General features: G+C 36.7%; 1 protein-coding gene across 2 annotated transcripts in view; it reads right to left on the reverse strand.

Annotated features, from left to right (window-relative positions):
• Window positions 1-15,554, reverse strand: part of STXBP5L (syntaxin binding protein 5-like) — a 405,474-nt gene that overhangs the window by 160,676 nt on the left and 229,244 nt on the right. For both annotated transcript variants that reach the window (XM_006884245.1, XM_006884246.1), the window contains exon 9: window positions 2,384-2,462. In XM_006884245.1, coding sequence (XP_006884307.1) covers window positions 2,384-2,462 — 79 coding nt within the window. The remainder of the gene's footprint in view (window positions 1-2,383; window positions 2,463-15,554) is intronic.

Genomic DNA, 15,554 nt, shown 5'->3' on the forward strand with positions numbered 1-15,554 from the left:
AGGTGTAACCAGAGGAGGCCTGAGATAAAGGCCACTATTAAAAGGTTTGCTGTTCTTATTGGATGTTTGAAGGAGAAGCTGACATATAACTGCTCTGAGACAAATCCTGCTGGTGACTGAGGAAACCAGAGGCTTCTTGATTTTATGTTGCTGAACTGACACTAGAACTTTTACTAATTATGGAATTGTGTTTTGCTGTTAACCTGGTTTGAGAGTGCTCGATTAAACCTGGATTTGCATTGCATGATATTTTTTGCCTCCCCTACTCTCCAACTTATTTCCGTAATAAACTGCATCCTCGGTATACAACTGTGGGTAAAGTCTGTGAGTCAACAAATGAATAAAAGAACCTCTTGCTACTGGTGTGGCTCTATAGGCACCATGGTGCTGGGCTATGAGCTCTTTATCTGCTCTTGCTCGGGGCAGTGAGGGACTGTGCTACTTTCACTCCCTCTGGCCTTTTCAAAGAGACGTTCATGGTCCTGTGCCCCCATGTACTATTTTCTGTTCTCAAGATACAAGTCTATGAACAATTGATCTGAACACTTTCCTATCCTGTGACTGTGAAATCCTCATCATCTCTAAACCATTGTTACAGTCACTGTATCTTGTGGAAAGTCTTTCTCTCTTTGCTGACCCTCTACCTTTCCAAGTATGATATCCTTCCTCAAGAAAGGATGTGAGATGAGTACAAAAGACTGGAAATCAGTAGATTACACAATAAAATACAATTACAAAAAGAGAGAGGTAGCTATTAAAGGTCAAAAAGAGAAAAGAGAAAACTAATAAGTACAAAATGAAAACTCACGAACACGTTGAGTATACCACTGTATGTTGTTGTTGATTGCCTTTGAGTCAAACATAACTCATGGTGACCCTATGTACAACAGCCATAATCCCTGCTCTATCCTGTGCCAATCATATTGTCTTTGACACACCTACCCCCATTACCCGAGTCACTTAATTGAGGGTCTTCCTCTCTTGAGCTTCCCCTCCACCCTCCCAAGCATGGCGTCTCTCTCCAAGGACTGGTCCCTCCTTGCAACATGTCTAAAGTACATCAGACAAAGCTTCAGAATCTTTGCCTCCAAGGAATAACCTGGTCTCACCCTCTCTAGGATGAACTTGTTTGCTTTCCTAGTAGTCCATGGTATATTCAATACTCTGATGAACCTTAAATCTCAAGTTTAAATTATAAATACAATTTAAAGAAACAAATGCATGCCTCCAGAAACTCTATGAACATTGATAAATGTTGATAGTTATAGAAAGGCTTTAGGCCTTTTGCTCATAGGGTCACCATGAGTTATGTTTGACTCGAAGGCAATCAACAACAACAACAACAACAACATACAGTGATATACACTAAGTACTAGTGAATTTTCATTTTGTATTTATAATTTTTTTAAATGTGGTTTCTATTTTCTTTTATAATGATTAAATTTGAAAGTTTTAATACATGTTACACTAAAGTATTATAAAGTTTATGGTTATACTGTTGTAGCTGTTATGTGCCATTGAATCCACTGCTACTCATAATGACCCTATGAATAATAGCTTTGAACCATGCCCTATCTTGAGCCAATCTCACTATCTCTGACACACCTGCCCCCATTACCACCGCCACTGTGTCAATGCATCTCATTAAGGGTCTTCCTTTCTTGTGCTGATCTTCTACTCTTTCATGAATGATGTCCTTCTCTGAGGACTGGACCTTTTTGATAATATACTCAAAATATATGAGATAGAGTTTAAAAATAGACTAACGAGGTGTTGTTAAACATAAATGGATGATTATAATTTAATACAATTAAAAATTACCATAATTGTATACTATTAAATGTTTATAAGAAGAGTTATATCCTAACACTGCATATGCACATGCCTCCAGGAAAATATTTTATTGTAAGTATGTAATAAATACAAGGATCCAATTTATATTTGAAATAAAGTTAACAAGGTTTGTTATGTAATTTCAGATCATAGGACAGCCGTTAATAGCTGTTTCAAGTAAAATGAACATTGTCACTCTATAGAATATGGGTTCTATACACAAGATAAAGTTTTATCTTATTTAAACTTCTGTGTCATAAAGTTTATCACTCTTCAATTATGTTAATATATATATAACTATTTGTCCAATTTGTTGTAATCTTTCCAACTTTGGAATATAAGATCCTAAAATACAGAGCTTTTACTATGTTTTTAATTTTTCATACTTTGTGTTTTATAGAATAATTCATATATATAATTATTTCATTCATGTAAATTGTACTTTATACAATCATTCATAAATATATTTTATATAATTATCATTGATATATGTCTATTATCATTCTGTGATAATACTTATTTCTATATCCCCCAAAATAAAAATACATACCTGTTTCTTGATGTCTTATATTCCACTTTAAGAATGGGTTTACAAGATTCAGATTTTCTTCCTTCTCTTTGACTTTTTCCTAAGGAACGAAAAGTATTCTATTAACTACAATTTAAATTCTACTCAGCCTGAGAACTAAGAAGAAATCAATAAGGAATGTAAAGAAAGCAATAATAATGTAACAATACATATTTGACACAATGGCTAACTGTATTTCTAGGTATTCTAACATTTTTGTGTAATTTGTAAACTTATTTTAGACTCCTAATGATTAATTACTATTTAATCAACTAAGTTATTTATAAAATTATTCAATTTTATATCTTATTTTCTATATTTGGGTATTATATATAAAGTTATTTCATTATTTCATTCTGGTGACCTAGCCAGTAGGGAGTTGCAGCGCCAAAGCCTGGTAGTATGAATCTACCAACTACTCCACAGGAGAAAGATGAGTTTAACTCCACTCATGTGATTTACGTCCTCTGAAAATCCACTGGAGGGTAAGTTATGATGAGTTGATTCCAGTCTGACAGCAATGAATGAATGAGTGAGTGAAGGACTATTTTAAATAAGTTCCTTATAAAATTATGCAATTCATATTGATTTATTATTTTCTCTATTTGGATAACATATGTAATGCTAAATCATTACCTTTAAATTTTGAAAATAAAAAACTTAAGAATTAAGACACTCAAGGCACATATTTTTTTTTTCAGAATGAAATATATTATTGTGATCTCTCACTCTCTTATCACTGTTGAGCCCAACTCAGCTCAAAGCTGACTCTTCAGTGGGTTTCCAAGGATGCAAATCACATAGGAAAAGATTGCCCATGTTTCTCTTGTGGAGCAAATGGTGGATTTGAAATGTCAGAGTGATCTTTAGGTTGGCAGCATAATTCCTTGTGGAACACACCATCAGAGATTCCTTGAACATCTGTTGTCATTGGCCATCTAGTCAACTACAATTCATAGAGGTCCTCTGAACAAAGGATTTGAACCATGCTCTATCCTGCGCCCTCCTCATCCTTTATGATACATTTGAACCCAATATTACATCACTGGGTCAATCACTCCGTAGAGGGTCTTCCTGTCTTATGCTGACGTTTCCAACTATGGTATCATTTTCCAAGGGCTGACCCTTCCTAATAATATGCCCAAAGTATGTAAGATGAAGTTTCACCATCCTTGCTTCCAAGGAGCACCCTCGTTACTCTTTCTCCAAGACATATTTAGTTGTTTGTTTTGTTTGGTAGTCCATGAGATATTCAATACTTTTTCTCAATGGGACAACTTAAAGGCATTGTTTCTTCGTCTGTCATCCTTTATCATGGTCCAGCTTTCAGCTGCACAGTATGCATTTTAAAAGACCACTGCTTGGATCAGGTGCTACTTGGTTTTTTAGACTGACATTGCTGCACTTTAACACTTTGGGGTAGTTCTTGAGAGCAGATTTTCCAAATGTAAAATATCTTTTTCTTTCTTGACTACTGAAGCAATAAGTAGATCCAAGTGAGAAGAAATTGCTGACAATTTCAATCTTTCTCCATTTATCATAATATTGCCTATTGAATCAGCGGTGAGAATTTTTGTTTTCTTGAGGTTGAGAAGCAGTTCATATTGAGGACTGTAATCTTTGATCTTTTGTGGTATGTGTTTCAAGTACTCCTCACTTGCAGCAACCAAGGTTGTATCATCTGCATAAAGCAAGTTGTTGATGATCCCGATGCCACATTCTTCTTCATAAAGTCCTGTTTCTCCAATGATTTGCTCAGCATACAGACTGAAGAGTTATAAATGAAAGATACTACCCTGATGCACACTCTTCTTGATTTTACATCATGCAGTGTTTCCTTATTCTGGACAGTAGCCTCTTTGTCTGGGTATAGGTTTTCATGAGCACAATTAAGTGTTCTGGGATTCCCATTCTTCTCAATGTTAGCCATAATTTTTTGTGACTTTCACTAAACTAAAATTTTATTTATAGTACAGACACTTTTAATATGCAAAAAGTAAGTAATAGATTATTAAACTAAATTAATTTTCGTGCTGGTAAAACTGGATATCTATTTGCAGAAAAACGAAATAAGATCTATACTCAAACCATTTATAAACTCAACTCAATGTAAGTAAAAATCTAAAACTATTAAAATCATCAAAGAAAAAATCAGAGCACCCTTACTGGCCTACTTATTGACATAAGTAGACAACTTAACACAACAAAAATTGTCCAAAAAGCACAAGTGGATGGCTGGGACCTTCTGAAAATTAAATCCTTATATGGATTGAAAATTTCTCCAAAAGAATAAAGAGAACATACATATCAGGAAAAAATATTTGACAATACCGCATCTGATAAGGAACTAATCTCTAATATTTAAATGTTGAAGAAAATGTCAACATTTCCACAACAAAAAGAATAATTTAAAACCAGGCTGTTCCTTGGAGGCAAGGATTCTGACACATTTTAGACATGTTGCAAGGAGGGACCAGTCCTTGGAAAGGGACATCATGCTTGGGAGGATGGAAAGACAGTGCAGGAGAGGAAGACCCTCTAATAGATGGATAAATTCAGTGACTGGGGTAATGGAGGTAGGTGTGTCAGAGACAGTGAGATTGGCACAGGATAGAGTAGGGTTTAGGACTGTTATACATAGGGTCACTATGAGTCGCAGGTGACTTGACAGCACATAACAACAACAACAACAATAGCAATCCAATTTAAAAACTAGAAGACATGAACAGACACTTCACCAAAGAAGACATTCAAATGACCAACAATCATATGAAGAAATGCTCTTGATCATGAGGAACTGTTGCTGTTATTTCTGTTAGGTGTCATTGAGTCACAGAGCAATGCTATGACTAGCAGATCCAAACCGTGCCTTATCTGGGTCATCTTCATCTTCTCTGACTACTTGAGACCAATGTTACAGTCACTGTATCAATCCATCTTGTTTCCAAGTCTTTCTACCTTTTCAAGAATGACATCCTTTTCCAAGGACTAGCCCCTCCTAACCACGTGTCCAAAATAAAGGTGAGAGAGACACAAATCAAAACAACGACATACCATGTTATTCCAACAAAACCAGTAATGTTTAATAAGAAACACACAACAAATGTTGGTGAGAGTAGAGAGATATTGAAACTTATGTATACTGCTGGTGGGACCATAAAATGGTGCAATTACTGGGGGGAAAGGTATAGATAGGTCTTTCTTGTTCTGATAAAAGACGGAAACAGAAATAGCATTTGGTCCAGTAAATCAGTACATTACTAAGTATAAATGCTGAAGAAATGAGAGCTATGAAAGCAAACAGATATACATGCAACCATGTTAATTGCCACATCATTCATAATTCATAATGGCAAAGATGGAGAAACAATGAGTGTCCATCAGTAGATGAACAGATAAACTCTGACTCAGGCACACAATGAATATTATGCTGCACTAGAGAACAATGATGAATTTCTGAAATGCTTTTATTGTGGATGAACTTTGAAGACATCGTACTAAGGAAAATAAGCCAGTAACAAAAGGACAAAGAGTTTCTGAGTCCACTACCATAAGAAAATTAAGGAAAATTTTACACACAGAAAGAAATAGTCTTTGGTGGTCACTAAGGATAGAAGCGGAATGAAGAACAGACTAAATCACTGACTAGATAAGAGACAAATAGGAAGTTGGCTGAAGGAAAAGGCAATGTACAAAGGCATGAGCTGTATAACAGCAAGGAAAAGAAATAGAAAAATACACAAGAGTTATAGATAACAAAGGTAAATGTTACTATACACACAAATTGGTATTAGTAGTAATAACAGGAATTAATCAATTCTTAAACACACAGGCAAACAGGTAAAATGAGCAGGTAAACCTGGTGGTTTAATTGTGCTAATGTGAAACCTATACTTGGACCAAGAGGCAGTAGTCAGAACACAGCAGGGTAACACTGCACGGTTCAAAATTGGGAAGGGTGTACGCCAGGGATGTATCCTGTCTCCATACCTTTTCAGCATGTATGCAGAGCAGATTATCCGAGAAGCTGGGCTCTATGAGGAGAATTGTGGCATCAGGACTGGTGGAAGATCAATTAACAATCTGCGTTATGCAGATGACACAACCCTGCTTGCTGAAACTGAGGAGGACCTCATGCACTTGCTGCGGAAAGTCAAGGACTGCAGCCTGAGACTCAATGTCAAGAAGACAAAGATTCTCACCACTGGACCAATTGGCAGCGTCAGGATGGATGGCGAAGAGATTGAGATTGTTCACAGCTTCAGTTTGCTCGGCTCCACAGTCAACACCCTTGGAACCAGCAGTCAGGAAATCAAAAAGCGTATCGCGATGGGAAAGTCTGCTGTTAGGGACCTCTCTAAAGTACTCAGGAACAATGGTGTCTCTCTGGAGATTAAGGTGCGCCCAATACAGGCCATGGTCTTTGCAATCGCTTGTTATGCATCAGAGAGTTGGACAATGACTAGGGAGGACAGAAGGAGAGTTGATGCCTTTGAGCTGTGGTGCTGGAGGAGAGTACTGAATGTACCATGGACTGCCAGGAAAACAAACAGATTCATCTTGGAGAGGATTAAACCAAGCTACTCCTTGGAGGCAAGGATTCTGGGGCTTCGTCTGACATACTTTGGACATGTTGCCAGGAGGGACGGGTCCTTGGAGAGGGACATCATGCTTGGGAGGGTGGAGGGATAGCGCAGGAGGGGAAGACCCTCTATGAGATGGATTGATTCGGTGACTGGGGTAATCGGGATGGGTGTGTCAGAGGCAGTGCAGTTGGCGGTTGGCACAGGATAGAGCAGGATTTAGGGCTGTTGTGCATAGGGTCGCTATGAGTCGCAAACGACTCGACGGCACATAACAACAAAAAAACCTGGTGGCTGCCAAAGACTTCTTTCAAGTGCTAAAAAGTAAGGATGCCACTTTAACGACTCTTGTTGTTGTGTACCATGGGATCAGAAATGACCCACAGCCAACCCTACAGCAGGTTTTCAAAGGCTGTTATTCACATGGGAAGAGACAGCACAGATGTTTCAAACCCAAACTATGGTACTTTCTTCAATTGCTTCATATGCTCCTGAAAGCTGGACAGTGAATTATGGAAACTGAAGAAGAATCTATAACTTTGAACTGTGGTCATGACAAAGAATACTGAATATACCATGGAATGATAAAAGAACAAAGTAGTTCTGAAGATAATGTAGCCAGATTGCTCAGTAGACGCTACATGGAAAGACTTCATCTCATGTACTTTGCACATAAAAAAAGATATCATGCTCAGAAAAGAGGAAGGACAGCTAGAAAGAGGAAGACTCTCAACAAGATAGATGAACACAGTAACTGCAACAATGGACTTAATTAAGTCTGGCAGAGATTGGAAGAATGGCATAGGGTCAGGCAGGATTGTCACTAGGAGATCTGGCAGCAAAGTCCATAAGGAGTTGTGCTTCTCTCTTGAATCCACTAGTAACTGATAGGAAAAAGATGGACAATCTTTTCCCATGAAATTTACAGTCTCAAAAACCAATCGGATACTGTGTCCATTTTACAATTGTGCTGTTTACCATTATCTTGGGTACTCGAGTATTCAATAAATCCTAGATATAAAGTCCCTTATCAGACATGTCATTACCAAATATTTTTCCCCCAGGTTGTGGCTTCCTTTTTTACCCTATTGGAGAAGATTTTGGATGTGCATAGGAATAGAAGGTCCCATTCGTCTATTTTATTCTCTCTTGGTTGTAGGTTTTTCAGAATGCTTGGAAGAGACTGTTCAAGTTGTGTATTAGTGCTTCAAAGGTTCTTCCAAGCTTTTCTCTAATGTAGTTTATAGTCCTTGGTTTTAGTGCTAGGTCCTTGATCTACTTTGAGTTGGTTTTTATGTATGGTGTTAAGTGTGGGTCTTGTTTGAGTTTTCTGTAGATGGTTTTCCAATTTTGCCAACACCATTTGTTAAAAAGACTGTCATTCAAATGGCAAACAAACACATGAAGAAATGTTCAAAATACTTAGTTCCAGGAGAAATGCAAATCAAAACAACTCTATCATCTCACCCCAGTAAGAAGAGCAAAATTTAACAGAGCAGCAAACAACAAATGCTGGCGAAGTTGTGGAGAGACTGAAACCCTTATCCACTGTTGGTGGGAATGTAAAATGGTGCAACCACTATGGAAGGCAGTATGGCGCTCTCTCAAAAAGTTGCAAATAGAAATATTATTTGACCCAGCAATTCCACTACTGGGAATATAACCTAAAGAAACCAGAACTACCACCCAAGCAGATATATGCACACTCATGTTTATTGCTGCTTTGTTAACAATAGCAAAGAGTTGGAAACAGCTCAAGTGCCCATCAGCAAATGAATGGATAAAGAAACGGTGGTATATTCACACATTGGAATATTATACAGTACTGAAAAACAAAGAACTTATGAACTATTATACAAAATGGGTGACCATGGAGGACATTATACTTAGCAAAATATCTCAGTGACAAAAAGACAAATACTGTATAATGCCACTGTTATGGAGAAAGACTGACATGGGGGTTGGAGGAAAACGAAGAAAAGAGGGGATAAATAATATGCATGACATTGAAACAGACGAAGGAGAGAACTGAATAAAGGAACATATGATTGGTATTATTGGCATGACAAGAGTCCAGAATAAGAGTTGCATAGTAAAGTGGTCAGGGATGGGGATATGACTGTACAACAATGAAAGAACTTTTTTCCCCAAAGAAAAAAGAGAACTGAGGGGGAGGGAGGCAGGGAGGAAAATGTGTAACAATGAATGAATGGAAATAAAAAGCCCCAAAGTAAAACCCAGAAAAGCAATAAAAAAATAAAACCTCAAAACCACACCAACCAACCAAATGGAAAGTCACCTATGAGTCAATTCTGACTTAATGGCATGACTTTCACATAGGGTTGTTGACTCAATGGCATCTAACAGCAACATTTCTATATACACATATTTGTGTAGTATAAATAGATCTATGTTTATAATTGTTGTTGTTGTTATATGTCGTCAAGTCTCCTGTGACTCAGAGACCCTATGTATAATAGTCCTGAAACCTGCTCTGTCTTGTGCCCACCTTATTGTCTGGATGCTCAGATTTAGAACAGTATCTGACAGACAAGCATTTTCCTTCTTTGTGTTTCCATATTTGAAGGATCAGCCTTAGTTTCCACATATGTGAGTCTAAGTGTGCTCTATTCCACATAGGGTTTTTGAAGGCCTAATGTTTATAATACACTGACAAAATGATGACAATTTTTCAGCCATAATCTTAACAGATTGAGTTACTGGGCCTCAGAGCAGGACCAATCTCAGGGGCTGTGCTGATGATTAGTTAGCATAACAAATCTACAGGAAGGGAGCTCTGGTGGCTTAAGGGTAAGGAATGTATTGTCAGCACAAAGGTACCAGTTGGAATCCTCTAACTGCTCCACTGTAGAAAGATGGGCTTCCCCGCACCCCCCCCCCCCATATATTGCCTTTAAAACCTGCTGGAGGGGCAGCTATGGGTCAGTTCTGACTTGATGGTACTCAACAACAGTTTACAGGAATAATATCAAGATATAATTAATGAAGAAAGTATTTACAAAACAGGGGGCAAAAGAGCAAAATGGATGTCAGAGTAGATTTAGAAGCCTGCTGTAGAATAATAATATGTACCCTAAAGTAAATGGAGAAAATGATGAAGTAAGAGAGCTAACAAAAGGATTGAAAATCAGCTCAATAAGACTAAGTATTATAGTAACATGTGCAACAACGTAGCATCAGAAAACCAAAGGCCAAACATTTGGCATTTCTCAAGTGGAAAGAACTGTAAAAAAAATTCAAGCCTCAAATTGTAATGGTGAATGATTCTACAGATAAAATATTGAATGATCCAGGAAGTAAAAAAAAAAGAACATAAAAAATATACAGTGTCAATGTGCCATGAAGAGTTGGGCATATAGTCATTTCAAGTACATCATATGGTCAAAAGGACATGGTACTGAAGAAGTATGAGCTGCATTGAAATAATTGCAAAAACTTCCAAATGATAGGTTCCAGGAATTGACCATCTGAAACATTCTAATAAAAGAATGAAACTCTGGAGGTTCCTACTCATCTATACCAAGAAATCCTACTCATCTATACCAAGAAATTTGGAGAGCAAATACCTGGTCAACTGACTCAAAGATACTCATATCTCTGGCCATTCCAAAGTAAGGTGATGGAACTGTATGTGGAAATTATAGAAGATTTTCATTAATATATTATGATTAATAAAATTAATATAACCAATACGCAAATAATATCTTTCTGAACATAATTATTAAATGACTGCAGCATTACACTGCTAGGGAATTGTCAGTAATTCAGACTGAATTCAGTAGAGGATATGAAACAAGGGGCATAATTGCTGATGTCAAGAGGACCTTGGCTAAAAGCAGTGAAGATCAGAAAGATGTTTAACTGAGTTTTGTTGCCTATTTGACTATGTAGATTATAACATATTATAGATAACATTGTAAAGAATGACAGTTCTAGAGCACTTAGTTGCTTGTGTAAAATCTATACATAGAATAAGAAGCTGTAATTATAACAAGGAGGCAATGTATGGTTTAAACTTTGGTTCTTCTGAATTTTATTTTATTTTCTTTAGCATCAGTTTGAATTTGCATACATGTAGCTGATGATCTGATCTACAATCAGCACCTGGCCTAGATTTCACAGCTTGATACTGAGCTTCTCCAGCATTTTTTCCACATTTGTAATACATGTGGAATAAATTTGTAATAAATACTGATTCCAGTATTGGCCTCACATCAGGTGAAGTCCATGCGTATAGTCACCATCTGTGTTTCTTACAAAAGGTATTGCAATAAACAAATCATTGGTGGTACCAAATTCTATTATTTTATCTCAAGCCTCATTTCTGTCACCAAGTCCATATTTCCCGACAACCAATCCTTTTTCCCTGTTCCCGTTTTTTTCCAGTCACTCATTATTGCTAATGTATCTTGGTTAGATGTTCAATGGATTTCTGATTGTAACAGTTGGTAGAAGTCATATGTTTCCTCCTTTTTGGTTTTGGTTGTTGGTATATAAATTAAATGATAATGATATTAACAGGTATTCCTTATCTATATGAGTATGGATATTATCCTGTCACTCACACATTGTATTTCAAGGTCGATCTAGAAATGGTATTTTTAACTATGAATGTGACTACATTTTTTCTCACCTTTTCATTTCCAGCATAGTAGATCATATGATTGTCTGATTAAAAATGTCTCATACCAATTCATGTCGTTTCACCAATGCCTAATATGTTGATATTTGTGGATTTCATTTCTTCCTTAACAATCCCCAATTTTCCTATATTGTCATCATTCTCATATCCAATGTTTCAATCAGTAGGATCTGTTTGCAACTGTTCCTCCTCTTTTGTGATTCCCAATAAGAAGGCTCAGCCTCTGATGTCATATATTCTAGTCCGATCTAAGTCTACTCTCTTGAACATAGGATTTTCAAAAGCCTACTATTTTGGAAGTGGATGGCCAATTCAAAGAACAGCATGGGAAGACAAAGCAAAGTATTGCAATGGAATGTGCAAAGAGCTGGATTTAGAAAATCAAAAGGGATGAATTAGCTCAGCATTTTTCTTAAGCTGAAGGAACTGAAGAACAAATTCAAGCCTTGAGTTGAAACACTTAAGGATGCTGTGGGAAGAATGTTGAGTGACCCAGAAGGCATCAAAAGAAGATGCAAGGAGTACACAGAGTCATTGTACCAAACAGTATTGGCTGACACAGAAGAATTTCATGAGAAAACATATGATCAAGAGCCTATGGAGGTGAAGGAGGAAATCCAGGTGCTCTGAAGGTATTAACAAAGATAAGGCCCTGGGACTGATGGTATACCAATTGACATATTTCAACAAACAGATGCTGCCTTGGATGTGTTCACCAGGTTGCACAAAGAAATTTGGACAACAACCACCTGGACAAATGAGTGAAAAAGATCCATATTTATTCCCATTCCAAAAAAGGTAATACAATAGGATGTGAAAATTATTAAACAATATCATTATTATCATATGCATGCAAATTCCTGTGGAAAATTATCCAAGAAAAATGACTGGAACAGCACATCAACAAAGAACTCCCAGATGTGCAGTCTGGGTATAGAAGAGGCCATAGCACTAAGGTCATTATAGCCAATATTAAATGGAGCTCAGCTGTAAGTAGATAGTACCAGAAGAATGTCTGTCTGTATTTCACTGACTGTGCAAAGGCATTTGACTGTGTGGATCACAATAAAGTGTGGCTAACTTTGTGAAGAATGGGAATCCCAGAACTCTTGATAGTGCTTATGTGAAACCTGTACTTGGATCAGGAGGCAGTCATCAGAACAGAGCAAGGAAACACCGCATAGTTCAAGATCAGGAAAGGTATATGCCAGTGATGCATCCTATCTCCCTACCTTTTCAATCTATATGCAGAATAGATCATCTGGGAGGCTGGGAAGAATGTGGTATCAGGATTGGAGGATGACAAATCAAGAACCTGCATTACACAGATAATACAACCCTGTTTGCTGAAAGTGAGGAGGATCTAAGGCATTTGTTGCAGAAGGTTAAGAATTGCAGACTTCAATATGGACTGAAGCTCAACATCAAGAAAACAAAAGATTCTCACCACTGGGACAATTGACAGCATCATTATAGATGGCGAAAAAATGGAAACTGTTAACAGCTTCAGCTTGCCTGGCTCCAAAAGCAACAAAAGATGAACTGCATTGGGAAAGTCTACTGCTAGGGACTTTTCAGAGTACTGAAGAACAATGATGTCTAGAGACAGTCTAGAGACTAAAATATGTGTGATCCAGGCCATAGTACTCACCATTATTTGCTATGTATCAGAGAGATGGACAATGACGAAGGATGACAGAAGAAGATTAGATGCCTCTGAATTGTGGTGCTGGAGAAGAGTATTGACTATATCATGGGCAGCTAAGAGAACAGGTCCATTCAGGAGAGGGTGAAATGAGGCTGCTTCTTGGAGGTAAGGATTTTGAAGTTCTGTCTCACATACTTTGGGCATGTTTCCAGGAGTCACCATCCTCAGAGAAGGACACCATACTTGGAAGGGTGAAAGGACAACGCAAGAGTGGAAAATCCTGATTGATATGGATTTACTCAGTAACAAGGGTACTTGGGAGAGGGGGTATATGTCTCTGAGACAATGACATTGGCTCAAGATAGACCAGGTTTCAGATTTGTTGTACATAGGGTCACTATGAGTCAGAGTCGACTCGAAGGCACTTAACAACAACAGCAACAACAACTGAAGAACAATATTCCTTTTCTCTGCAGTCTAGTAGTGGCAGAATATCATGATCTACTACCAAAGGTCTTAAAATTGATGGTAAAACAGATACAAGATGTGATACCTTGTACACAAAGGGTCTTGATGCACAGTATTGCTAGATATTTACAGTGGACTTTTAAAAGCAGGGATGATCGCAATAACACTTTTATTAATGAATTACCCTGAAACTTGGTTGTAATTTAACATCTTGTAATAAAATGAATGGCATTTATATTGGATTAATCATATAATTCCACTTATGTGTTACTAATCTAGCCCTATCAAATCTTTGCTTCTCTTGTAAGAACTTATGGTAACTAGGACAGTCTGAGCAAAATCATCTTTAATTCTATTTTAGCCATGCATATTTCAAGATGTTAACTAAGTCTTATGTATGGTAGAGATATTCAGAATATAAATTAAAATTTTAAACTTAAGAATAATTTAAGACTTGGATTTAATACACATCAATGTTTATCGCAGTTTTTGTTACAATAGCAAAGAGTTGGAAACAACCTAAGTGCCCATCAACAAACGAATGGACAGAGAAACTGTGGTATAGTCACACAATGGAATACTATGCTGCACTGAAAACAAAGAACTCATGAAACATTATTCAGAATGGGTGACCCTGAAGGACATTATGCTGAGTGAAATATCTCAGTCACAAAAGGACAAAAACTGCATAGTACCACTGTTAAATACTGCATAGTAAAACAGGACTGACGTTAGGTTTCGGGGAAGACTGAGAAAAACAGGATAAATCATGTAAACTGCATTGAAACAGATGAGGGAGAGAACTGTTTAAAAAGAATATGTGATTAGGTATTATTGTCATGACAGGAGTCCAGAACGGAGGCTGAATAGTGGAGTGGACTTGGGGGAGGGATTGTATAACAATGAAAGAATTTTTCTTTTGCTTTTCAAAGAGAAGAACAAACTAGAGGGGAGGGGTGGGCAGGGAGAAAAGTGCCACAATGAATGAATGGAAATCCAAAGTCTCTGTAAATTTTCATTAAAATTAATCATAAAAATAATAATAAAGAATTGGATTTAGTAAATTATATTTGCAAGCAATGTGTCTATTACCTGTTACAAAGTATAATGTCATAAAATTATTTACTGTTGTTGTTATATGCCTTTGATTTGCCTGCGACTCATAGAGACACTATGCACACACGTTTATACTGTTATGTTATTATTATGTTAATATTAGTAGGAATTCAATGATGTCTCCTCCTTTTTTTCATTCTTCATATTGGTAATTTCTATTCTTTATTTCATTATCAATCAATATTTATAAGTTTATCAGTTCTGTTGATCTTTGAAAAAATCCAACTTTTTGGTTCTGTCATCTTTTACTATCTCTGCTTTTGTCTCAATAATTTCCTGTGAATTTCTTTGGTTTACTTGCTATTCTTATCCTATCTTCTTCAGGCAGAATTATTTGTTTCTCCTTTTAAGTCTGCCATTTTCTTCTTAATGCATATTTTACTTTTTAAAAATGTGTGTGTATTTTGTGCTTATTATATCTTCCTGATGGATTGGAAATTTAAATAATAATGTATATTTTACTTTTTTTAAAATGTGTGTGTATTTTGTGCTTATTATATCTTCCTGATGGATTGAAAATTTAAATAATAATGTATATTTTATTTTAAAATGTGTGTGTATTTTGTGCTTATTATATCTTCCTGATGGATTGAAAATTTAAATATGTGTGCATTTTGTGCTTATTATATCTTCCTTAGGCAATTCCAGAGGCAATGTGATCGGCACAGAATAGAG

This window comes from Elephantulus edwardii, unplaced genomic scaffold (genome assembly GCF_000299155.1).
Source record: "Elephantulus edwardii isolate Elephantulus edwardi_28Jun2011 unplaced genomic scaffold, EleEdw1.0 scaffold00032, whole genome shotgun sequence".
Taxonomy (NCBI): domain Eukaryota; kingdom Metazoa; phylum Chordata; class Mammalia; order Macroscelidea; family Macroscelididae; genus Elephantulus; species Elephantulus edwardii.